This window comes from Rhincodon typus, chromosome 8 (genome assembly GCF_021869965.1).
Source record: "Rhincodon typus isolate 14 chromosome 8, sRhiTyp1.1, whole genome shotgun sequence".
Classification (NCBI taxonomy): Eukaryota; Metazoa; Chordata; class Chondrichthyes; order Orectolobiformes; family Rhincodontidae; genus Rhincodon; species Rhincodon typus.
The window spans coordinates 36,670,371-36,697,433 of record NC_063339.1 but is presented as its reverse complement, the minus strand read 5'-3'; the positions used below and the strand labels follow the sequence as shown (position 1 = coordinate 36,697,433).

Here is a 27,063-nt window from a genome sequence, read left to right as displayed (position 1 = left end):
AGGAAGGCTGACATTTTGGGCCTAGACCCTTCTTCAGAAAAACCCATTTTCTGAAGAAGGGTCTAGGCCCGAAACGTCAGCCTTCCTACTCCTCTGATGCTGCTTGGCCTGCTGTGTTCATCCAGCTCTACACCTTGTTATCTCTGGCAGTTAACTGTCAGTCTTCTGCCTAGTGCATTCTCAACAGGAGTGCCTTTGCAAATTTGTTAAAACAATCCACATGCTGTTCCTTTACCTTTGGCATTTTGGTTAATACATTGGCTAGTGCAAGTTGCAAAGATTTGCTAAAATATCTAGCAATACTGCAGTTCTATACTAGCAAGTGATTAAGTGGAACTAAAATTACTTGCATTGATATTGTACTGTACGTGAGCAGAGGGCCAACCAGAACATTTATAGCAAATTAAGTACTCTTGACATTGTAGCAAATGCAACAGCCAATTTGCATGTGGCAAGATCTTGCCAATGGCAGTGTGATGATGATCAGAGTATGTTTTATTTTTAAACCCACTTAAGTACAAGGGATAATTCACTGCTCCCCTTTTACAGGAAGGTCCAGGGATCTTTATTTCAATCTGAACAGAGTGCCTTAGAATGTCTTTTCTGAAAGAGGGCATCTCTAGCAATGCAGCATTCCCTATGCTACGGTGGTGTTTCTGCCCAAGGAGAAAGCAAAGAAGTGTTCATGTATAAAAATGAGATGTCCTTACAATAATCAAATTAGGATTAATTTTGTAAACTTGTTTTAAAGGAAAACTCTTTCTCTACCTCTCCCACTGCTTATTTGGAAATTAAACATTGAATTTATTTGGTCATTTTCACCATTTTCTATATTTAACGGAGATGGTAGCCAGCTTCCAGTTGAAGATGTTTGTTTTGCATCTGAACACCTTGAGCAATTTCGTTTTTAAACTTGATGTAGTTAATTGGAGGAGTTATTGATTAAAGGAACTTGCTGTGCAAGTGAGTTTGCAATCTACCATTGTAACACTGCACTGCTGTTTTTTTAGGAATACTTGAGCCTATTTGTGTCATTTGGTTGTTTGCCAATTTTAATGCTGGATGTGAAAATGGTATTGCTTTTCAAATCAATATAACTGCCTAATAAGGTTGTACATTGGAATTGGAACAAAATACCTAGTCAAGCTGGCATTGCATTCCCTTTTTGGTGAATTGTAATTAAAAGTCCAATTAATGTTATGAGGTCATTTGCATCTATTCCTTTTTTAATAGATGAAAAAATCCACAAAGGAAGAAATAAATGATTTTGTTTTTTTAAGGGTGGTGATGACCTAGATTCCAATTATGTGCTGAGTAGCCGAGTCCGCACAGGACGCAGCATACGTGGCTTCTGCCTTCCCCCTCACTGCAGTAGAGGGGAACGTCGTGCTATTGAGAAACTTTCAGAAGAAGGTAAAGTCAAATGGATGATGTTACTGATTCACTTCACTTATTTTAATCAGAGCCGTCAAAAACATTGGAAAATATTTTTATACTTATTCACAAACATAATCTAAAACTAGTCTTGAGCTCAATTATTTGACAATACAGTCTATAATCAAACCTATTTGGTTTTTGAACTATCATTATTGTCTTTTAATGTTTACTTGCCCCTACTCCTGTGTTCCTGTATTGTATTCCATTTCCCTTGCCTAAGTGTTATGCTTTTCTTTTTTAAAAAAAAAAAAAAATTGTACATTACTTTCTACCCAAAAGTTGATGCTCCTGCTAGTTGAATCCAGTCAGAACATGATAGGTCTTACCTGAAATGGGAACTGGGATAACCGTGTGTCAGTATACTTAAACAAATTCAAGCTGAGCAGTTCTGGCAGATCTAATGTTTCACTTAACTGTAAATACCACATCTATGAAAATGTAACCCACATACTTATCCATTTATGGAAGCGAATGACTGTACTCTGTGCTTGTGACCTCTTGTTTCAAACACTGCAAATTTTAAACACATCGATTCTTGGAATGAAACAGCCAATATATACGAATGTAATAACTGTGTGCCTTGAAACCAAAAAAGAGAATATTCCTCTATGTGAAAAGTCTTTCCTGTAAAGAAACAAGTTTAAATGACAAACTAGTTCTTCAATTGCTTGAAAGCCCTCTAAGATTTGAGCTGTCACCAGATAATAATTTCCTCACATCTGGCAAAAGTGAGTAATATAAAGGTCATGGACCGAAGTACAAATATAGCATGAATGGGTGAATAATAAGCTGTCGGTGCTGCTGACACTCCCTGAAAGCAATAATGTGACTGACTTACTGCCAAAGCGCTCAGAACCACGTGTTTCAGTTCATAACCTACAAAGTATAAATGAAATCTGAAAAGCACTGAATAATTCATTACATTATAATACCTCAGAACGTGGCTCACAAAATGAAAGCCAGAAATATTTGTACAAAACTGCTAAAATGTCTTAAACTTGCATTTTTTGATCAAATGATTTTACATGACTTGCATAATTACAGAAATCTTTTTTTTTGGTTTCAACTGTGACTGAATTATACAAAATGGAGTGATGCATTTGGCGGGGGGGGGGCGGGGTGGATGGGGGAGAAATACATTGTACCCTTTTACAATCCAGGAGAGGTAACATCTTGCTACAGATCAAGGTTACCAAGCTGGTACCCTCAGTTTGTTTTTTAGCTCTTCCATTTTAGAATAGGCTGCTCATGTGCTAGAGAGCGACATTGGTTCCTTTCAATTTCAGAGTTGAGATGGTTTCTTTCAGCATGAGTGACAGTAATGAATTAAAAGTGACAGATTTGCAACTTTAACTAAAAATGAAAACATGTAGGCTGAACTATTATTTGCACTAACTTCAACAGGAGTGTTCTGGAATGTCTTGCCATTAGGTTGGGAGACACAGCATGGCAAACCATGTCAGGGTTTCTGCAGGTAACCTGTGTGGGTGGGAACTACACCTAATCAAAGCCTGATTTATCCACATTGACATTTAGGACAAGGTGGGGATTTCTAGCATTGCTTCTTCTCAATTCTGGCCATCACAGAACTTGGCAAAGCTCAGGGAAACTAATGCTTATGTTGGGCATGGCTCCTTTTGTGAGATATAAAATGTGGCTCACCCTAGGGATCACCTCAATAACATGTGGAGAGGAAGCACAACTCGGTCTCAATTAATACCAGAGTTGCATTGAAAGATTGGATTCTTCAATTGGCAAGAATTTAGATCCGTGGTTTTCAAACTCTTCTACAGTTGCTAATCCCTTTTTTGGCAAATAGGGTTAAGGAGAATCCAAAGAGATTCTACAAATATTTTAAAGGCAAAAGATAGCTAGGGAGAGAATAGGGCCCCTTAAAGATAATCAAGGCCATCTGTGTGGAACACAGGAGATGGATGAGATACTAAATGAGTATTTTGTCAGTATTTACTGTGGAGAAGGATTTGGAAGCTAGAGAACTTGGAGAAATAAATAGGATATCTTGAAGTATCCTTTACTACAGAAGGAGGTGCTGGATATCTTAAAATGCATAAGTGGATAAATCCCTGGGACCTGCTTAAGGTATATCTCGGAACTTTGTGGGAAGCTAGGGAAAAGATTGCTGGCCCCCTTGCTGAGATTTGTATCATCAATAACCACCAGTGAGGAGCTGGAAGACTGGAGGTTGGCTATCATGGTGCCACTATTCAAGAAAGATAGTAAGGAAAAGCCAGGTCATTATAAACCAATGAGCTTGATGTTTGTGGTGGGTGAGTTGGAGATTCTGAAGGACAGGATTTACATGTATTTGGAAAAGTAAGGACTGATTATCCATAATCAATGTGGCTTTGTGCATGGAAACTGTCTCGCTAACTTGAGTTTGTTTTTGTGAAGAATTGACAAAAACATTGAAGGCAATGTGGTGGACATTATCTGTGTGAGCTTCAAGGCGTTTGACAAGGTTCTGCATGGCAGACTGGTTAGCAAAGTTAGATCGCATGGAATCCAGGGGGTGCTAGCCATTTGGATACACAATTGGCTTGAGGGTAGTAGAGGGTGGTTGTTCAGGCTGGAGGCCTGTGAGACTGGTGCTGCAAGGATTGGTGTTGGGTCCACTGCTTTTTGTCATATTTATATAAATTTGGATGTGACTATAGGAGGCATGGTTGGTAATTTTGCAGATGACACCAAAAATTCCTGTAGTGAGCAGTGAAGAAGATTATCTCCGAACAACAGGGCCTTAATCAGATGGGCCATTGGGCTGAGGAGTGGCAGATGAGTTTAATTTAGATAGCTGAGGTGTTGCATTTTGGGGAAGACAAATCTGGGGAGGACTTGTACACTTAATGGTTGGGCCCTGGGGAGTGTTGCTGAACAAAGACCTTGGGGTGCAGGTTTATAGTTCCCTGAAAGTGGAGCCGTAGGTTGACGTGGTAGTGAAGAAAGTGTTTGGTATGCTTGCCTTTATAGGTCAGTGTATGGAGTACAGGAGTTGGATGTCATGCTATGGCTGTACAGGATGTTGGTTAGGCCACTTTTAGAATACTGCTTTCAATTCTGGTCTTCCTGCTATAGGAAAGATGCTGTTTAAACTTGAAAGAGTTCAGAAAAGATTGACAAGGATGTTGCCAGGGTTGGAGGGTTTGAGCTAGAGGGAGAGGCTGAATAGGTTGGGGTGCTTTTTTGTCTTCTCCGGGAGTGTCGGAGGCCGAGGGTTGACGTTTGTAGAGGTTTATAAAACCAAGGGCAGTGGATAGGTTGAATGGCCAAGGTCATCGTCCCACAGTAAGGGGAATCCAAAACTAGAGGGCATAGGTTTAAGGTGAGAGAGGAAAGGGATCTAAGGGGCAACTTTTTCACGCAGAGGGTGATGCATGTATGGAATGAGCTGCCAGAGGAAGTGGTGGAGGCTGATATGATTATAACATTTAAAGGCATCCGGATGGGTATATGAATAGGAAGGGCTTAGATGGATGTGGGACTGGAATAATTGAGTATTTCGTCAGCATGGATGAGTGGGACCAGAAGGTCTGTTTCCCTGCTGTATAACTTTTTTTCGGACAACCCCTCCCTAAATTACGATATTATACACTTGTAAATTTCCTTGCATGCAACACCTTCACTTTAAGAAAATGGGCAACTGTACACTAATTAGGGTGAGGAAAAATGTTCACTTTTTACTGCAGGGTCAATTTATCCATAGCAAGATCCTGGAGAGGACTTTAGCCTAGGGACAGCAGAACAGGAAAAAGCACTAGGAGAGTAGGGAATAACTGGGAAGTACGCTGTAGTGAGCATGGAGAACAAAGCAAGCCTTTGGTTGCTGGTTACTCTTGAATATGGTACCCTTCACAATCCTCTACCCATGTGTTGATCCTGTATTGCAGACTCCTTGGAAGGTCTGTGCAAGAGTCCTCAGACCAAGATTGGGAACCACTGGCCTAGATGCACTAGATACGGACAGTTCTAATTTTTTTGAGAATGAATCCACCTTTCTGTGGCCCTGCAGTCTTTGGAGGCATCCCTCATCAGATCTTTGACCAGTCTTATGATTTAAAAATTAATAAACTTTAGGGGGAAACCTGCTTTGCCCAAGCACAATCTTTTAAAATTTGCATCTTTCACCCTCCGTAATCTCAAATTGTTTTCATTTGATTAAAATGAAGTTGCCCCAAGCCCAATAGTTAGTGGCATTCATTTAGTCTATTATTTGCTGTGTCTTCAATATTTTATAGATATTTTTGTTTAATCTTCCTTTTTCTCTTTAAGTCAAAATCTCTTAATGTAATCAAGCCAAACTGTTCAATTTAGAAATTCTAGTCTAATTCAATGTTTTTCACCACTGGCTAAATTTTCATTATTATTATTCACTAGCTTTGGGAAGTCTGGATGGTGAGTTTAATGGAAAATACTATGCCCTGAAGAACATGACTGACCAGGAGCAGCAGAATCTAATTGATGACCACTTCCTGTTTGACAAGCCTGTGTCTCCTCTGCTGTTGGCCTCTGGGATGGCACGTGATTGGCCTGATGGCAGAGGCATCTGGTCAGTTCTTGGAGATTGTGGAGAAATGATGAAATGCTTATTTAGTTGAAACTGTTTTAATGTGATTGAATTCTGGTTGCTGAAGCAATGTGCATTAATCGCGTTAATGAGCTGCAATGCAGGGTGGGCTTATCAGTTTCGGAAGTAAAGTTAGCCTGAGGTGCTCTTGTATTAACCAGCAGCTAATAGCTTTTCTGTTCTGATATTAGCAAGTAGCTCTACAGTTAGAAGGCTGTACAAGCAATATTGAAGTGGGAGACAGTTTGGAAGAAAGATCAGCTTTCTGCAAGGGTTTGCTGTTGAACTTTCATTTTAGATGCTTATTTTTCAATTGGTTTGCACATACATGCACTGTATGGCCATTACTCATTGTAAGATTTATTATGCAGAAGTTAATGTTTTCACAATGCAGTCTGTTTCCTCCTCTTGGTTACAAGCTTGGTTTAATTTTTTATTTCTATAGCTTAGTTGGAAAGTTGCATAGGCTTGATCACCAAATCAAGTTCCTAAATTAACCTTGCAAGTATTTATGGGTGGATTGGGTAAAAGGTGATTTTCAAAATTGGCGGGCGCTACTGCTTGTCTTCCTCCTCTCTCTCCAACTACCTGCCCACCCCCCCACCAACCAGGTTGCCCCAGTCACCCCCTCAAAAGTGTACATGGAATATATTTTTGGTTTGATCCCTAATACAATTATGTAATTTCTCCAGCTCACAATAGATTGGATAAACAAATATCAGGCTGATAAGACACCAGGATTTGAAATACAAACCAGCATGTCAAGAGAAGTAAGGATGGAAATTGTACAGGTGTTGGCTATAAGCTTCCAACATTGCTTGAATATAAGCAAGTGCCAGAAGACCAGAGACGTGTACTTTAAGAGTGTAAAAATAAATCCACAATTACAAACTAGTCTCCTTTTGCTTACAAAAGCAAGGAAATTACGATAAACCATGTAAAATGCTGGTTTGGTCTCATTGACATATTTGTATTTTTTTTTAGGTACTACACTTGAGTCACGGGATGTGAGCCTTGCTGATGAGATCAGCATTTATTGTCCATCAATATCCCTTAGTATCCAAGCCAACCACATTGTTGGTCTGGGGTCATGTGTAGCTAGCCAAGACTAGGTAATGATAGCAGATTTCCTTCCCTAAAAAGATATTTGAGAACCAGATAGATGTTCACAATATTTGAGTAGTTTTGTGGTCACTATTGTGACTAACTTTCATTCTCAGTTTGTTGTTTTGCTTTTTTTAAATGAAATACAATTAAATCTCCAACTACCCTAGCAGGAATCAAATCCATTTCCTCAGACATTACTGAGGGCTTCCAGATTATCTGTCGAGTGACATCACTATATTGATGTCTGAAGGACATAAATGCATTGGAGAGGGAACTGAAAATGACTGATTGTAGGATGAGCAATGTCAGTTGTACAGTTACATTGGAGAAGCTGCAGCTGCTCTCAATGATGAGAATGCCGAAAGGCAATTTGATTTGAGGTGCTCAAAATTATGGAGCTTGGTCAGCAGATGGGCAGAAGTGATTCCATTGGCTGAAGGGTTGAAAACCAGAAGATACCAGTTTTAAGCTGATACACAAGGTTTTAAAAATGTTTTTAGGCTGCAAGTGGCTAGGATCTGAAATACTTAGGGGATGGTGGATACAAATTTAATTGTAGCTTCTAAAAGGAAATTGGACCATTGTGAAACAAAATTAGCAGGGCTACAGGGAAAAGACAGATAAATGGGACTAGCCCAGTAACTCCTGCAAACAGCTGGCATGAATGTGATGGGTCAAATGTAATAATTCTAGTTTGAGTTCTTGTCAAAAGCACAATATTTAGTTGTGATCGTACATTGGCACTGACTCTAATAAATTTAAAGATACTGATTGATTCCATGTTAAACTCACTTTTCTGTTTTCTAGGCACAATGACAACAAGACTTTCCTAGTTTGGGTAAATGAAGAAGATCACCTTCGAGTCATTTCCATGCAGAAGGGTGGAAATATGAAAGAAGTCTTCACTCGTTTCTGTACAGGACTAACAAAGGTACAAATCCGCTCCATTTGGGTTGGTAGAGGTCAAAAGATTGGTTTTTCTTTTCAATACTTTTTTCTAATTCTCAAATTCTAGATTGAAAATGTCTTCAAAAACAACGGTCGTGCATTTATGTGGAATGAACACCTTGGCTACGTCCTGACATGCCCCTCTAACTTGGGAACAGGTCTCCGTGCTGGTGTCCATGTGAAGCTGCCCAATCTCAGCAAACATGATAAATTTGGTGATATTCTGAAAAAGCTGCGACTGCAGAAGCGTGGTACAGGTAGGTTAAATCTTAACTAGAAAGCACATTGTAGCAGTAAAGTGCCAGACAGATTATCCAGTGTGAACTGACCAATTGTAAGAATATGGAACAATTGAATTATTCTTCAAGTAACTCTTGCCATCCGTCATAATGGTAGAAGCTATGCTCTAGAATTTCTTGTGGCTAAGACTCTAAAGCTGTAAACGCAACATTTGCCAGCAACTGCGACAACAAATTCTATGATTCTGACTCTACTGCACTGGTGATCGTTTCAATATTTCATAGTTCACTGATGTTCCTTCTTTATGACCTTATCTACGTTTTCTTTCTCAAGGTGGATTGAATACATGGCTTGAGTCTGGATTATGGACATCTCCTCCTCCATGGGGCTAGGTGTCAAGGGTTAACTTTGCCCTATACCAACTCTGAAATGGGTGTTTCCTTCCCTCTTTGTCTTGGTGATGTGTGACACTACCCACAAAAAGTCATGCATCACCACTAAAATAAAACTCTGAACTGGAGCTCTGAATAAAATAGATTGTGGGGGAAAAATCAGCAAGTTTGGTAGCATCTGCTTCAGAACCAGTTCTGAAGAAAGTTCACTTCACTGGATACCATGTTAACTGTTTGTCTCCACAGATGCTACCAGATCTACTGAGTTTCTCCAGTTTGTTGTTTTTAATATTGTTTCTTTTTCTTGCATTGTCACTTCCTGGTTTCCTGGCAGCATTCATTTCATTTTGTTTCTGATTTGCTGTTTCAGCTACATTTTTAATCCACAATGATGAGACAGAGTGGCTATGATGAGGGCTAACCACTGACAATGTGGCTGATAACTTCTGTGCACAATCAACATAAACATGCACTATAGGAAATAAAATGTGATCAAATTATAACATTGACATGCTGAAGTAATGCTTTCAGTGCCTAAACCACTCTGGGAGATTTCTGCAGGGCATGTCAAGATCTCTGGTGCTTTGCATGCTACACAAAATCCCAGTGTCACAAGGGCACTGCTTTTTAGCACATACTACACAGTGAGGTTGATGGAGATGCTGGAATATAGTCAGCACTTTTTTAAATGGCTAGGCTGTCCATAATCTTCAATTCAATACCATGAATCCTTAATCTCCACTTAACATTCCCACATCTTGCCTACCCTCTGTCACTGGTCACTACAACATTTTTTTTTTGACCTCTCCCCTAATTTCCTCTAAGCAATGATGTTCTGTTGCTGCATTATGGATGTTGGAAGGCTGCTAACAGTCCATGATAAAAGACACTCTCTCTAGATGGGTTTGGAAGATCGCCAAGTAACTCTGTCTACAAGGCCTGAGAGCTGCACCATCTTGGCTGGGCATCAACAGTGTGGTCACTGGTTGAGTGGTGGTATGAAGATGAAAGCTACCTTCGTGAAGACAACTAGCCTTTTGAGTTATGGTCCTCTGTCACATGTCCAGAGCAGTATCGTTACCATCTTAGGAAGCAACTTGCTCTACTGCCAGGACCCTGCAAGCCTTGTTGAACACTTAGTTGCAGCCTTGATGTTATCATGCAAGATCAGACTTGAACCAGATAAACGCTGTGAGTTCAAGTTCTGCTCCAGGATCTGATGGCCAAGGAACATGCATCATAACATTAATCAAATCAGTTGAGCATCAATCTGCAAATATTTCTAATGCCTGCTAATTGCAGGCAATAGGAGAAGGAGATTCCAGGTCAGCCATGTGATAGGCATGCAGTAGTGATGTTGGCTGTCATGTGCAATATTCTAGGTAAGTGTGGAGCTGGAGGAACACAGCAGGCCAGGCAGCATTGAAGGAGCAGGAAAGTTTCAGGTCGGGACCCTCCTTCAGAATTTGAATTCCCAAATGTGCTCGTGGAGTTGGCCACTGCTCCTAGACTGGATCAAATGGGTTCCAAGCTGTTTAAAAGCCCTGTGTCAAGTTGGTGGCCGACTCTTTCTTTCTTGCTCCTGGACATTGTCCAGATTCCATTTAGCAGGCTTCTTGAAACATCAAGTACTTTGTGCAAATCCATCAGCCTTGTGCTGTAGCCTGCTGTTCACCTTATTTCTCTGCAGCCTAGCTTGAGTGCAATGTTTGTTTTCTGGCGTATTGGCACCTGTGACCTCCTTTTATTGCATTCTGACTGTAAGCTACTTGCATGTACATCCCACCTCTGTGCCATGCTTTAAGCTGTGACCAATATCTGTGCCTGATTGTGAAATCAAGTCCACTGTCTCGTGATTTCTTCTGAGACAAGATGTGGAAGGGATCTGGGTGGTGGAATAAACTTGTAATTTGGAGTGTGATGTGAAACTTGGAGAATTAGATATGAGCTGCCATCTTCAATGTTATCATTCAATCCTACTGGAAACTGCCTCATCATGCCCTTCTGAAAGGGCCAAATAAGCAAATGCTAATAACTGTCCGGCCTAATCGTTTGTCATAGAAATCCCTTTTTTTATTTTTTTTCTCTTTCTTCGCAAAGCCAAAATGTTGTTCTACTCTATTGTTGTCATTTTCTTATTTTTTAACTTTTTGCATTTGTAAGGAATAATACACTACTTTCTATCCAGAGATATGTTAAATTGAATGTATATTCTGGTCCTTGTTCACTTTCCCAGCACCTCTTTGCACCACCCCACATTAAATTGTATGTCTGATCTTGAATTTCCTTGTTGGACATTATTTTTGATCCCTGTTGTGTAGTACAGTCTACTGTACTCACATCAAGAAACATGTATTACTTTTTGATCCCTTTCTTAATCAACCAATTTTCTCATCCCTTCCTGTTGCTGTTGTACTGTTTCAATGTTTGTTTGCCAGTATGTTGCACAGGAGACTTATGACAATCATATACATGTTGCATGCATTTCTACATTAGTAATTTCATGTCAATGAAGCATGCTGGCTGTCCTTGACTATCCATGCATTTTTAAATTCTTAATTTTATGGCCAGATAAGGATTCCAAATTTATTGGCAACTGATTCTACAATACTGATATGGTGAAATTAATTTGCAAGATTCTGCAATTGCTGCAGAATGTTTTCTGAGACTGTTGAAGTATGAACTGAGCACTCTGGTAAACTTTGACCTTTTTTTGATTTTTGCATGGTTACCTTTGAATGGTATGCTGGCCTCTGGCTGAAGAAGGTATAACATTCACTCACTTCTAAATTTAGATAGGTACCTCAACTTCTTGTATGGAGCCTGGTTAAGAAATAATTGGTGGGGAGAATCCAGATTTAATTTTTATTTAAATGGCGAGTCAGGGATAGGCCTCTGTACCCATCTTAACAGTACATCTAAAGGAGCTGAACCTTGCAAAGTAAGACAACCAGATGCATGAGTTTTAGCTTGCAGTGTTTCTCACTCTTCCTCACCCTGACTAAATGTCAGGAAGAGTGCCTATCCAGGTGCATGAGACTATTTTCCCCTTTCCTTGGGAGGAAGTCCCATTTGCAAGCTGCCAGGCAATCTGTGCCAGCAAGTCTGCAGTCCAGCACTCTACTGAGAGTAGTAGTCACTGCTTGGACCATGTGTTCCCCATTGCTTGGGATTGGAGGCTGGGTTCAAGAGGCGAGGCAGAGAATTAAAGACGTTAGTGGGGTGAAAGTGACCTTGTCGAAAGGGAGTGGCTCTGGTGACTCCAAAGAATATCCACTGTGCTCACCTGCTGGGCCTCCACATGGCAGTGATCTTTTTCACTACAGGCAAAATAGGTCGTGGTATGAGTCCTGTGTGATCATTCAGTGAGGCATTTGAAGGGCCTTAGTTTGTCTGCTATAGAGCCTATTATCTAGCACCTTCCTGTGAGGTCAGAAGAAGCAAGTAGGTGCTGGAAAAGCTAGCTGCTGAACTGTATGCCAGTGCCTTTACCCCTTCTGGTGAGAGGATAAAATCCAGCCCTACTATGCAGGTCACATTTAATTCTTTCAGAGTATTTTCTAATGTCTTTAGACAATTGCCTAGCTTGCTAGCACTCAGATGGGGGTGGGAGATCTACAAATAAAATGCTCAAAGGGAAGAACAAATACATAACATGATGAATGAAAGTTCATCTATTTGTTTAGTTGGGATTGACACTAGTTCAGAACTGAGCCAGTTTTATAAAGCATTTTGTAAATGGCTTGGAAACACCCTTACTTTCTGCATTGGTATTGGACACTTCTTAGACCTTGGTTCTGAGGAAGGGTCACTGGACCTGAAATGTTAACTGTTTTCTCCTTCACAGATGCTGCCAGACCTGCTGAGCTTTTCCAGCAACTTCTTTTTTGTTTTTGTTCCTGATTTACAGCATCCACAGTTCTTTTGGTTTTTATTGGTTATCATCCTTTCTGGGAGAGATCTGATTTGCCTACTGGGCCAAATGTGGATTCTGTTGAATAAACTTTAAACCAGTCTTGATTTGACATTCTTCTTCCTCCCTGAAGAGCTAGTGCGTTGAGTTTTCTGCCATCGTAAGCACTGTCACAAGATTAAAACATGATTCATTTCAGACTGCATTCAGATATTGGAAAATTACTGAAGCTAAAATTTAATCTTCTCTTTTCGACATGCTATATTTCCATGACACAGCTCAGCTTGTTTATTCTAATGGAGCTGTTTCAAGAAAAACTTTGACAAAAAGCTTTTGTGGATGTGTTGCTTTTGCAATTTGCCTTTGAAATTTGCTATACTTTAAAAGGAACTTGGTGTAATCTAAAACACTTTTTTTTTTTTAATTGTAATTTGGTAACTAATCCCCACTTTTTTTTTTGCTGCTTGTCTGTCTGTCTTGGAATGTGAATATTCCAATGTAATTCAATGACTTTACTTGAAAGGGACAACTCCTGTCTTTTGGACAATTGGATTGTGGTATTGCATTACAACTCTAACTTAATAGTATTAATGCAACTAATGTTTAGATGTTTATTGCTTTCTCCATTGCTAGGTGGTGTTGATACTGCTGCAGTTGGTGGTGTGTTTGATATTTCCAATGCTGATCGTCTGGGTTTCTCTGAAGTCGAATTGGTTCAAATGGTGGTCGATGGTGTGAAGCTGCTAATTGAAATGGAGAAACGCCTTGAAAAGAGTCAGGCTATCAATGATCTTATCCCAGCTCAGAAGTAAAGTCACTTTATCGCACAACTTCTAAACTATTCACTGGATATATTGTATAATATTATGAAAACCTCCAAGATGCCAGTCTGGATTGGGGAGAAGTGTTGTCTTTAGCAAAATATCTTCCATAAATGTAGTAATCTTCAAATTATAATCACTGCATTGTTATTGTGATGGATTAAAATGAATAAATATACTTTGGTCCTTACAAATGAGTGCATAGTAATTTTCTTAGAATCTTGCTTAAGCCTGTCTGTGGGCTAGCTATTGTAGCTTGCATTTTTACTGCTTTGGTGGTTTCAGAATCTAAGTTGTTTCCTGTCTAAACTCTACTTGTATCAGGTCTATTCAAACATTAATATACAATTGAACCTTTTTTGAACTTTGTATTTGGAGTAATTTGTAATATTGACATTAGATTTCTTTTGCATCATATTGAACTTATGAAACAAATAGGCCGTTGTTCCAATGATCAATGGCTGTGTTATGCTCCACACAAGCCTTCTGTCGTCCTACCTCAACTAAAATAATCAGTCCAACCTTCTAATCCTTTTTCTGCCTTGTGGTTACCTAACTTTCCCTTAAATGCATTTTATGCTGTTTCTCTCAGCTACTCCTTGTGAGAGAATGTTATTCTGCTTAGAATATGAAACTAACATTCTCCTTCCATTCCTTTTTAACAAGTATGATCACTTTAGTTTTGAATTTCCTAAAGAGTCCAAAACTAGAGGATATAGGTTTACGGTGAGAAGGGAAAGGTTTTATAAAAATAACTTTTCCACACAGAGGGTGGTACGTGTATGGAACAAGCTGCCAGAGGAAATAGTGGTGGGTACACTTGCCTATCCAGATGCCTTTTAAATGTTATGAATAGAAAGGGGTTTAGAGGGATATGGGCCAAATGCTGGCATACGGCACTAAGTCAGAATCAAATGTTGGGTCTGCACAGATGATTTGGACTGAAGGGTCTGTTTTCATTCTATATGACTTCATTGATGTAGCAACTTTTGTATGGACAACTAAAAATTTACATTTGTTAAGTTTTTAACTTTTTTTTTTTTTTGCATACACTTCTTCCTTTTCCTACCCCCCTCCCTCACTATTACTCAAACAATTTCAAGATGAGTGTTGCGTTTTTGTCAAAACCATGTGGTCTCCTGTAGATTGGTCTTTTTAATAATCGCCTGTCTCTATGTAGATGCATCCTTGCTAGCTGTAGCACGATAGTGCACCTTCATCACGATCAGGTTGTCTGCTTGAACTAATGCAATTATCAATTACTATACTTTGAATATAGACCAGTGAAGTACTGAGTTGAAAATAATTTTAAGTAGCTCAACCTCTGCCTTGAGGAAACTTGAGAGATTTCCTCTGGTTGAAACGATGACTTAAATCTTAACACTATTTACACTTACTACTATTTCTTATGTGTTTTAAAGCCAATTCTCCTCTTATGCCATCAATATTCTTGCAAAAAATACAGATCCAGGAAATCTTGTTAGAGCTGCCTTTCACTAGGACCTGACAACTACATTCACCTCCATTTAAAATTTGCATGCTTTTACAGTTTTCACATTCAAGCAGTTTGCAATATCGACAGGCTTGTATTAAATTTAAGTTGGGGGTGGTGGGGGGGAGTCTCTTGCAAGTTTATAACTCCTAAACTCCAAGTTTTGTGGTTAATTGCTTTAATGCATTGTATTTTGAAGTATTGATTAAAGGTCTGGTATTAATAATGGTTTTTCATAATTTCAAATCATTCTTTGTCTATTGTGGATATGACATGATAAGCACACACTTGCAATATCTTTAAATTTTGAATCCGGCTATATCTAAGAGGATACAAGGATTGAACATGCTACAGTAATTTGAACATAAACAGAATTTCACCCTATCTGACTTGGAAAGGGAAGAGTCAAAACTCTAAGCTTGGTAAATTTTATCATGTCTTACCAAATGGACAAACATTTCTGCTAACATTAATTATCTCAATACCTATAACCTTGATCAGCTTTCAAATCCTGCATGCGGCTATGTCCTAAAGCAGCTAAGAACACTTTTTCCTCCCCCCAGATTCGTCTCGCAAAAAAAGCATGCAAGTAACTCTGGAAATTTCAACAAACTATTATATTTTTGCACAGACAAATGCTGCTACTATCATTGCAAATGACAGACTAAATAAGTATCTTGGATTATGGTCTTTGCCAAAGTTGGAAGCATGTTTCCCTGGTGCTATTTAATTTGTTCCTGTGTCTATGCTGTTTGTGCACCATTTATTATCTTACAGTTCTTCTGCCAGTTGTATTGTCTGTTCAGTCTATGCACTCATGGAAAGTGGGCATTATGGACATGGCTAGTGTAAATTGACCTCTAACTGAATGAATGACTTTCTATGCCATTTCAAGAGGGCCATTGAGTCAACCAGATCTCTCTGCGTCTGGAGTTAGTCAGATGAGGAAAGGACAGCAAATTTCCTTCCCTAAAGAAAACTGGTGAAATTGAATATTGTGACAGTTCAGTAGTTTCATGGTCATCATTGCTAATACTAAATTTTTTGCATCAGATTTTTTCTTAATTGAATTTAAATTCTCTAACTGCTATTGGATTAAGTCCAGTAGTAACAACTGCTTTGCTAGTAAACCCATGCCATTACTGCTGCAAGATTGTGGATTTTGAATGTTTACTTCCAATAGAGGACGTTACGGAAAAGAACAGGAAAATGGAATTGATGTAGAAATTTAGCTGTCATCTTACTGAATGGTGCAGTGAGATTGAGGATCTATATGACCTACTCCTCCACATTCTGAAATGTTAGATACTGGCAACCAGCTACTGCTGTACAACAAAATGGTGATTTGTTCAACACTTTTAACCAATGAGTGTTGGATCAAAAATACAATTAAGTAAATACACTAACAAAGCTAGTAATTGCTGGAGAAATTCAGCAGGTCTGGCAGCATATGTGATGAAAGAGTGAACATTGAGTTCAATATGACTTCTCAAATCAAGTTTTGAGTGATATAGGAGGAATGGTTAGTAAGTTTGCAGATTACATCAAAATTGGTGGTGTAGTGAACAGCGAAGAAGGTTATCTCAGAGTACAACAGGACACTGATCAGATGGGCTGAGGAGTGGTAGAGGATTTTAATTTAGATAAACAATGAGGTATTGCATTTTGGTAAGACAAATCAGGGCTGAACTTGTACACTTGATGGTAGGGACCTGGGAGTGTTGCCAAACAAAGAGACGTAGGGGTGCAGGTTTATAATTCCTTAAAGGTGGAGTCACAGGTAGACAGGATTGTGAAGAAGGTGTTTGGAACACTTGCCTTTATTGGTCAGTGCATTGAGTATAGGAACAAAAACAGCAAGTGTGAAGAAGAAATAAAATCAGAGTTAATGTTTCGGGTCCAGTGACCTGAGCAAGGGCCACTGGACCCGAAATATTAACTCTGATTTTCTCTTCACAGATGCTGCCAGACCTGCTGAGCTTTCCCAATAACTTCTGTTTTTGTTCCTGATTTACAGCATCCGCAGTTCTTTTGGTTTTCATTGTATATAGGAGTTGGGGGAGAGGGGGTTCATGTTGCAGATGTACAGGACATTGGTTAGGCCACTTTTGGAATATTGCATTCAATTCTGGTCTCCCTACTACAGAAAAGATGTCATTAAACTTGAAAGGATGCGGAAAAGATTTACAAGGATGTTGCTGAGTTTGCAGGGTTTGAGCTACAGGAAGAGGCTGGGGCTGTTTTTCCTCGAGTGTCAGATGTTTAAAGAATGACCTTAGAGATTTATAAAATCATGAGGGGCATGATTAGAATGAACAGCCAAGGTCTTTTTCCCATTGTAGGGAAACTAAAACTTGAGGGCATAGGTTTAAAGTGAGAGGAAAAAGATATAAAAGAAGACCTAAAGGGCAACTTTTTCACGTAGAGGGTAGTGCATGTGTGGAACGAGCTGCCAGAGGAAGTGTGGAGGCTGGCGCAGTAACAACGTATCAAAGGCATCAGGATGGGTACATGAGTAGGAAGGGTCTTAGAGGGATATGGGCCAAAAGCTGGCAAATGGGACTAGACTAATTTACGATATCTGATCAGCATAGGCGAGTTGGAGCGAAGGATCTGTTTCAATGCTATACAACTCTATGATTCTATAAGTCATGTCAGACTTAAAAAATTATTAATTCTGGTACCCTCTCCATGGATGTTACCAGACCTCCTGAGTTTCTTCAGTGTTTTCTGTTTGTTCGGATTTCCAGCATCTGCAGTATTTTGCTCTTATGAGAATATGCACTATCTAATTGTAACAGATCTTGTACAGAGGATCTGGCAGAGCTAGCGAATCAGTGAAAGTCACAAGGGTATTGCTAAAGACTGAATTGTTGATAGATTACAGAAACTGTAGAGATATAACTATTGCCTTCAGAATGAATCCAGATGTATTTCAAAAAAAAATCTGAATTAAGTTAACTGACTTTTATACTTAAGCTATTTATGTATTTAAACATTGAGCTTGACTTTCATTGTGTTGACCACAGGTACTGAAGTACATTTTCAGTAACAAGTAGATACTTCCTTATATTTGCAGCTAATTCACTGTGCAAATTTATATGTCAACAAATTGGGTTCTCTTCCCAAACACACATGGGCTAATAATAAAAATTAATTTGAAACCTGGGACCTTTGTAATAAATTGTTTAGGCACTGCAGATCATCTCTGTTGGGGTTGTCATCTATGGAAACAACTTTTGTATGGCTATCAATGTTTGTATGCCCAGTAGCCAGTTCCATTTTCTCAATTTGGGGAAAAATTTAGGTCTGTTTCAATTTACAAACTTAAAAAGCACCCCTGAACATTCGGGCAGCATTTCAACAGGATTTTGGAGTAGATCTGTAGCTCGGGTTGTGGGTGTTGAGGTTGGTTGGCTCACCGAGCTGGTTTGTTGTTTCGCAGACGTTTCATTACGGTGCTTGGTAACATCCTCAGTGCAGCCTTTGATGAAGCGTCGGTGTGTTTTCCCGCCTGGTTTTTAAACTCTGGGGTCCGTTGCGATGGATTGCCTCACTTCCAGGTTTCCTCCGTAGTGGAATGTATATGGGGTTGAGTTCAATGTGTTTATTAATAGCATGCTTCGTGGAGTGCCATGCTTCCAGGAATTCTCGTGCTTGTCTCTGCCTAGCCTGTCCCAGGATCTTGGTGTTGTCCCAGTCGAAGTCGTGGTTCTCCTTGTCCATGTGGATTGAGATGAGTGAGTATTGGTCGTGTCTTTTTGTAGCCAGTTGGTGTTCATGTACTCCTGTTGTTAGTTTCCTTCCTGTTTGTCCGATGCAGTGTTTCTCCCAGTCTCTGCAGGGGATCTTGTAGATGACATTGGTCCTGTCCATGGCGGGGGGTGGGTCCTTAGTTCAGGTGAGCACTTGTTGTAGGGTTGATGTGGGCTTGTGTGCCACTCTGATGCCCAGCGGTCGTAGAAGTCTTGTGGTGAGTTCTGACGTGTTCCTGATGTAGGGTAGTGTGATGACTGTGTCGGGGTGTGTAGAATCTTTCTGATGCTGTTCCTGTAGGCATCTCCTGACCCAGTTCTTTGGATATCCATTATCCTTGAACACTTGGAAGAGGTATTCCTCCTCCTCTTGGCGTAGTTCCGTGTTGTTGCCCTTTTAAATAGTGTTTGCACGCAGCTTCGTTTGTGTGTGTTGGGATGGTTACTATTGAAGTTCAATACCCGGTCTATGTGTGTGGCTTTTCGGTGTACTTTCGTTTGCAGTTCCCCATTTGTCTTGCGCTCTACCATGACGTCCAAAAATGGGAGTTGTTTGTTCTTCTCCTCCTGTCTGGTGAATTTTATTCCGGTGAGGGTGTTGTTTAAGTTTCAACAGGATTCGTGTGAGAGAGCTCAGGGAACATGATCTTACTTTACCCACGTTAATTGAAGACAGGAACAGAGGAATTTGTGTTCCTACAGGCTATACACGTGATGTAATAATTGAGTTGTTGACTTATCATGGCAATCAGTTCCTGTCAATTAGCCCACAACACTCCTAGAACTGAACTGAGGAAAATTCCCCAGAGGTTGCAAGTTTTAGGAACCTCCCAAGCTTGCTACACTTGCCATATGTCCCATCTCAAATTACTCCTGAACTGTAGTCTAAAATGTTACTTTCTAAAACAAATTGACCTAATTTACAAATCTAATAGAATAATTATTATATAACAGGTTGTATTTTCAGTTTTTCACTTTTCCCACAGAATATTTGAATCTAGAGTACGTCCACAACTTTCCAGAAGTCAATCAAAGATGTGCATGATTATTTAGAAGTAAGTTGAAATTATTTGCTTTCACTATTGTGGTAAATTTGACATTATAGAGTCATACAGACCCTTCAGTCCGACTAGTCCATGCTGACCATGTTCCCAAACTAAACTAGTCCCTAGCACCTGTGTGGATAAGTTAGCAAATGTGAGTTGGAGAAGGAGAGACATTCACTTTGCTAGCTTCTAATAAAGATTATCAATCTGGCCAAAATGAAATAAATAATTTGTTTCTGGGCCAGCTTGCCAATGGCTTTCTAGACTTACAATCCAGAATAGATCATAAAAAGAATAAACATAATACTTATTGGCCTCATAATGATGAAAATACTTCCATGTAGACCTGTGGGAATGGAAAGCAAATGTACTTCCTTGGATACTATAAGAGCAATTTTGTAGTATACTTATGCCAGATCAAAGTCTTTATAGTTGAGCTTTATTCCTTGGTTTAATTTTTTTATGAACTTTCATCATCTCTAAAATGGACCTAAATGAGAGATATTGGTGTGTGTGTGTGTGTATGACATGGGAAGTTCTATGTAAATCTGATTTAGTGTTAAATCCTAAGACTATATGATATGGGAACAGAAATAGACAATTTAGCCCATAGAGTCTGTTCCGCCATTCAATGAGATCATGGCTATTTGATAATCATTAGCTCCACTTTACTGCCTGTCACTTTGGTAGCAAAAGCAGGAAGGCAGATTGTTATCTGAACGACAATAGATTGGGAAAGGGGGAGGTGCAATGAGACTTGGGTGTCCTGGAACACCAGTCACTGGGAGTATGCATTCAGGTGCAGCAGATAGTGAAGAAAGCATTTCCTACAATTGTATAGGCCTTGATGCGACCACACCTGGAGTATTGTGTGCAGTTCTGATCTCGTGGAAGGAAGGATGTTCTGTCTCTGGAGGGAGTCTGCAACGCTTTATCAGACTGATTCCTGGGATGGCAAGGACTGATGTATGAAGAGAGACATGATAGGTTAAAACTGCATTCATTGGAGCTTAGAAGAATGAGGGGCCATTGTGTGGAAGCCTATAAAATTCTCACAGGACTGTATATGGTAAATATAGGAAGGATGCTCCTGATGAGTGGGGTCACAGTTTGAGGACACTGGGTAGCTATTTAGACTAGAGATGAGGAGAAATGTCTTCACCCAGAGTGTGTTGAACCTGTGTAGTTCTCTGCCACAGAAAGTGATTGAGGTCAAACATTGAACATTGTCAAGAAGCAGTTGGGTACAGCTCTTAGGACTAAAGGGATCAAAGTGTATGGGGAGAAAGTGAGAGGAGGGCACAGGTTAAGAATCCTTTATCCGAAAACCTCAGAACCAACTGGCTTTCAGATATAGGATATTTTTGGATATACTTACCCTAATATAATATAACAGACATTCGAGGGACAAAAAACTTCCCTTTTCGGCTCATTTGAGCTGCTTTCAAATGGCCTCTGGTTTTAGGTCTTTTTGGTTTTTGGGCAGGCGAATAGAGGATATCTGACCTGTGCTGAGTTTAATGATCAGCCATAATCGTATTGAAAGGTGGAGCAATCTTTGAAGGGCTGAGTGACCTACTCCAGCTTTTATTTTCCATGTTTGTCCCCATAACCCTGGATTCCCTCTCTGATTAAAATTCTGTCCATCCCAATCTTGAATATACTCAACACCCATGTCAACAGCCCTCTGTGGTAAATAATTCCACAGCTTCACTACCTTCAGGAGAGGTTTCTCATCATCTGTCTTAAATGGGTGACCTCTTACTCTGAGGTTTTGCCTTCTTGTCCTAGACCGTCTCATTAGGGGAAAGTAACTTACCCCATCTCCCTTGTCAAGCAACCACCCCCCCCTCCGCCACAAGGATCTTGTTTGTTTTAATCAGTTCACCTCTCATTCTTCTAAACTCCAAATGAGTACAAGCCCAACCTACTCAGCCTCTCCTAATAAGATGGTCCTTCCATACCCTGGATCAATTTAGTGAACTTGTTTGGAATGCCTTCAATGCCAGTGTAGATTTCCTTGGCTAAGGTCAAAGGGTATGGGGAGAAAGTGGAAACAGGGTAATGAATTGGATGATCAGCCATGATCATGCTGAACAATGGAGCAGGCTCAAGGCATGAATGCCTGCTCCTATTTTCAACGTTTCCATGTTAAAGTGATCAAAATTATTCAAAGTATTTCAGTGTACTCTGGCTATAGTTTTAGGAAGACGTCCATATCTTTATAACCATTTCCTTTTAAATAAAGGCCAACAGTCCATTTGTGTTGAACGAAAGCAGAAAATGCTGGAAAAGCTCAGCAGGTTTAGCTTTTCCAGCAACTTCTGTTTTTGTTCCTGTTTAACAGCATCTGCAGCTCTTTTGGTTTTTATTCAGTTCGTTTGTGTTCCCTATTACCTGCTGCACTTGGATGCTACCTTTCTGTGGCTCACGCATGAGGACCTTCAAATACTTCTGTGCTGCAGCTTTCTGCAGACTTTTCCTATTTAAATAATATTCAGCTCTTTTATTTTCATTGTTAAAATGCATATCCATATTTTCCCATATTTATGTTCTATCAGCTATGTTTTTCGCCACTCTCTTAACCTGTCTTCTATCCGCCTCCCACTCTCTCCCTATTTATTTCAAAACCCCCTTCCTCTCCCCCTTTTCTGATGAAGGGTCTAGGCCCGAAACGTCAGCCTCTCTGCTCCTATGATGCTGCTTGGCCTGCTGTGTTCATCCAGCCCTGCACCTTGTTGTCTCTTACATCCCTCTGTAGATCCTTTGTCATCCTCACTACTTGACTTCCCGCTCGTTTTCTTTCATCTGCAAACTTGGTGTGTTCAGTTCCATCATCAAAGTCACTAATGTATATTGTAAGTAACTGTGACCACAGCACTGATCCCTGTAATGCTCCAGTAATTATGGGTTGCCATCCTGAAAATGCCTCTTTACCTCAACTTTGTATTTGATTATTTAGTCGGTTCCCTATCCATGTGAATGGGGACCCCCCTACCTCCCAGCTGCCACAATGGGCTCTATCTTAAGTAGGTTATATGCAGTACCTTATTGAATGCCTTTTGGAAATCCGCATATATGACAACTACTGATTTTCCCTTTATTGCCATTAGCCAAATGCTTTTGCTTTGCTAAATTCAAAAATTTTAATAAAATTCAATAACTTTAATACAATCTTCTCAAATTTTAGTTCTGTTGTTTGAATGTTTACATTGATGAATCTATATATATTCAGTTTTTTAATGAATACTAATATTATTAATGTTATTAATGTTGCAATTATGGAGTTTAATGTCTAAGTAGGCCAGTCCATTTTCTTTTCAAACTTTGGTTTGCATGGTCTCCTCAAATTGCACCAAATATAAAGACAGGGTTGTATGCATTTCTACCCTTGTTTGAAAAAAACAGTGGAGATTGACTATTCAGAGGCAAGTGAGAGATTAAGGGGAGTAATCTAGATCTCACTATTACAGTTTAACATAAATAATATAAGATAGCTCAATGGCATAAAAAGAAGTGATATGGCCCATTCTATCTGTACTGGTCACATAGGTTTCAAAAATGAGAAAGGTAAGCTCTACAGTAGCAAAAAAAGTTATATATAAATTAAAGCAGACATTGCTGGAAAAGCTCAGTAGGTCTGGCAACATCTGTGAAGAAAAAATCAGTTCTGAGGAAGGGTCACCAGACTCGAAATGTTAACTCTGATTTTTTTTCTTCGCAGATGCTGCCAGAACTGAGCTTTTCCAGCAACTTCTGTTTTTGTTCCTGATTTACAGCATCCATATTTGTTTCAGATTTTATCTATAAATTAATATTATTCTTGTATTTTACAGATGACGTCCAAAATTGATTTTGAACCTAAATCTCTAATGTTACCTCAACTGGAAATATTCTAGTTTTAACACATTTCGGAAATTTACAACACTTGTGTGGATTTATAAAATAATCTTTTATACATAGATTTCAATAATCACAACTGAACTGAAGATATGATTATGCAAGATGGAGACCTATGGTGTCACTAGGATTTTGAAGAATTTCAATATATCTACCTCTTAAAGGTTTGCAGGTCAAACCTTCTGACCCTCACTGTTTAATTTAGTGTATTTGTATGCGCACTATGCACTTTGAATCATTCTAGATCTGGCGGTGGTGTGTTGAGAAATTTTACATCGAAGATCACAGGTTTAGGTGCAAATGGAAAATGGTCAATTTGTTGAAAATATTAGTATCACTGAAAGGTTGTGTCTGCATTCTGCTCCCAATGAAGTGAGTCGTCGATTTGTTAAAGTATTTGCAATAGCCAGAGTTAAATTAACAGGCATTTAAAATTAGCAGTGCCTCCTAGGCTCCATGAAACTCTGTACTGAAACCAAGGTGAGAACAGAGCAGTATTTCACGTGGCTCATTCGAAGTAAGCTATGAACAGCAGTAAACATTGAGCCTTTGATACTGCATTCTTACCTCCCAATGAGAAAGGATTTCTTCAGAAGACTCATGGGAAGAGGTTATTTTGTGCAATTTGGATACACTAAGTTCAGGATAGATGATGCTATGGCCAGTTTGGATTAGACCTCTGATGAAGAGCAAGGTCACCATCAACCAAAGCAACAATAGTCTTTATGTGATCAGAGCAAGAAGCAGCAGAGGGAAAGAATTTGCTTGAGACACTAACAACGTAACCAGGTGTTCAAGTGAAGGCTTAGCTTTCTTGACTCAAGTTCTGCTGCAGATGGCATATTTTGTGGAAGAAGACATCTGCAGCCTTGTAGAAGCAGACCTATTAGCAATACATTACCAGTGGTTGTGAAATTGACCACTGTCCTCAACTTGTTTGCTTTGAAGATGCAACTGGAGATATCTGCAGGATCTCTGATGTTGACTGCACATCAGTGCATAAAGCAAACTGTTAATGGATGGATTGCCAGACAGGGAATTATGTCAACTTTGCCTGTGATAGCAGCCAGGATGAGCAGACACTCCGGTTCGTGGCTTTGTCCTGCTTCTAACAGGGGCCGAGCATCATTGACAATTGTGCACCATTCCAGATGAAGTAGGAGTATTAGTGAAACATGAGGGGATTCATTCTATTAATATTCAACTGGTATTCAAATGTTTCATTTTGTATGTGCACCAGATTCCCAGGAAGCTGCCAATCTGCTTTCATCCTTTTTATTTCTTCATGGGATGAGTGTGTTGCTGGCTGGACTGGCATTTATTACCATTGCTACTTGATCTTAAAAAGGTGGAGGTGATCTGCTGCTCTGAACTGCTCAGTTCTTGGGGTGGAAGGATACCGACTGTGCTATTAGGAAGGAGGTCCTAGGCTTTTGACCCATCAGCAGGGAAAGAACAATAACACAGTCCTAAGTCAGGAGAGTGTGTGGAGCTGAACATGCCTGTTGTGGTGTTGCTATTCATTTGCACTTGTCCTTCCAGGTGGTAGAGACTGCAGGTTTGGAAAGAATTGTTGAAGGAGCCTTTATGAGCTATTGCAGTGCCTCTTGATGATGTACATTGGTGATGAAGCGAGTGAATAAAACCATGACACATAAGAGCAGAATTAGGCCATTCAGCCCATCGAGTCTTCTCAACCATTCGATCATGGCTGACATGTTTCTCAACCAAAGTTCTGTCCAACTCCAACATAACCACCCTCCTCTTATCTATGCTGTGACTGATAAAGGTGTGTCCTGTGTGCCATTGTAACTACCTTATTAATCTGTTTTGCCATCTCCAGGAATCTGTGGACAAGCTTCCCAATATCATTCTGAGCTTCCTACTCATTTCTTACCCTCATTACTGAGGAAGAGCCTTGTGTTCTCTCTCGTTTGTTATTTTCCTTCTCACTGCATCCACAGTATATCCAGCAATTCTTCAGGATGTTGAGACTGAGTCCATATGAAACTGCTGCTCTTCCAAATTCCAAATTCCACCTTTTGGATTGACCCTTGAAATATTCCATATGGGATTGTGTATCTCAGCTCTGCACCAAACCCAAAAGTAAAGATATAATTTGATTGCAGCATTAAAATGCGACAGACAGATTCATGGAAAGATATTTTAGACTTCCCACCTAATATTGGACCATCACGCCATTCTGAGACCAACTCTGAGTTAACAGGTCTCTCATGTCATATTTTAGGTCAAACAATATTTAATGAGCCTGATATTTTGTTTTGTTGTGAAAAATTGATTTTGTGTGAAAGGTTTTGTGCTCAAATTCAATTTTTATATTGCATAGTTTAGTTTGGTGATCTATGCACTTTTGAACTGATTGTTTTTAATTTTATCTTTTGTACCCAGTTTTGCAAACAATCAAGTGTGAAAATTGAGAGTTTCAGTTTTTTTAAGACACTGATCAATGCTGTAAAGTACATTTATCATTCTGGATTTATCTTTGTTAATTAAAATTATTTTATAATGGTCATGACTAGTTTGGATCACTTCAAATTTCCCACAAACCATGGATAAAGGTGTGAAGCAGAATACAATGTATCAAATATACGGTTTGTCATGAACTTGTGCTTCAATATGTATCTTTAAATGATATATCTTGGGGGTCAATGTTATTCCAACAAGATGTGAAGACCGTGAAATCAATTAAATTTCTTGTTGCAGCCAGTGAATGAAAACTCAGCATTTTCGTGATATGTTCTTGTCATCTGCAAAAGACTGACATTTGATCCCATATTTCAAGTGGATCAATAGAGCTGATGATCCCCATTTTATGCAATTCAAATTCACTTCTGACAATACATCTTCAGAAGTAGTGTCATATAAGTTAATAGAATGATTTGATTATACTAAGCAAAGGTTTCTACCACGCTGATGTACCATTGCCTCCAGTTTCAGTCGCACAGTGAAAACCATTTAAACAGATTAGTAATGGAACTTAAACACTTATTACATCTTTTTATGAATTCACTTATATAGGTAAAATATTGGAATGCTGTCTCCAATATTTGGTGAGACCAAATGGAATAGCAGATGGAATTTAATTTTGACAAATGTGAGGTAATTGTGTTTGGGAAGACAAACCAGGGCAGGACTTGCACAGTTAATGGTAGGGCCCTGGTGAGTGTTGTTAAACAGAGAGACATAGGGGTGCATGTACATAGTTCCTTGAAAGAGGCGTTACAGATAGACAGGGTGGTGAAGATGGCATTTGGCACACTTGCCTTCATCGGTCAGGGCATTGTGTACAGGAGATAGTAGGAACTGCAGATGCTGGAGAATGTGAGATAACAAGGTGTAGAGCTGGATGAACACAGCAGGCGAAGCAGCATCAGAGGAGCAGGAAGGCTGACGTTTCGGGCCTTCTTTT

At 39.5% G+C, this 27,063-nt stretch overlaps 1 protein-coding gene across 1 annotated transcript in view; it reads left to right on the top strand.

The window, feature by feature from the left end:
- The window catches only part of LOC109936081 (creatine kinase B-type), a 17,582-nt gene extending 3,952 nt beyond the window's left edge, over positions 1-13,630 (top strand). The window contains exons 4-8 of the mRNA XM_020534698.2: positions 1,281-1,413; positions 5,830-6,001; positions 7,934-8,057; positions 8,142-8,331; positions 13,253-13,630. Coding sequence (XP_020390287.1) covers positions 1,281-1,413; positions 5,830-6,001; positions 7,934-8,057; positions 8,142-8,331; positions 13,253-13,431 — 798 coding nt within the window. The 3' untranslated portion in view covers positions 13,432-13,630. The remainder of the gene's footprint in view (positions 1-1,280; positions 1,414-5,829; positions 6,002-7,933; positions 8,058-8,141; positions 8,332-13,252) is intronic.
- The last annotated feature ends 13,433 nt before the right edge of the window (positions 13,631-27,063 follow it).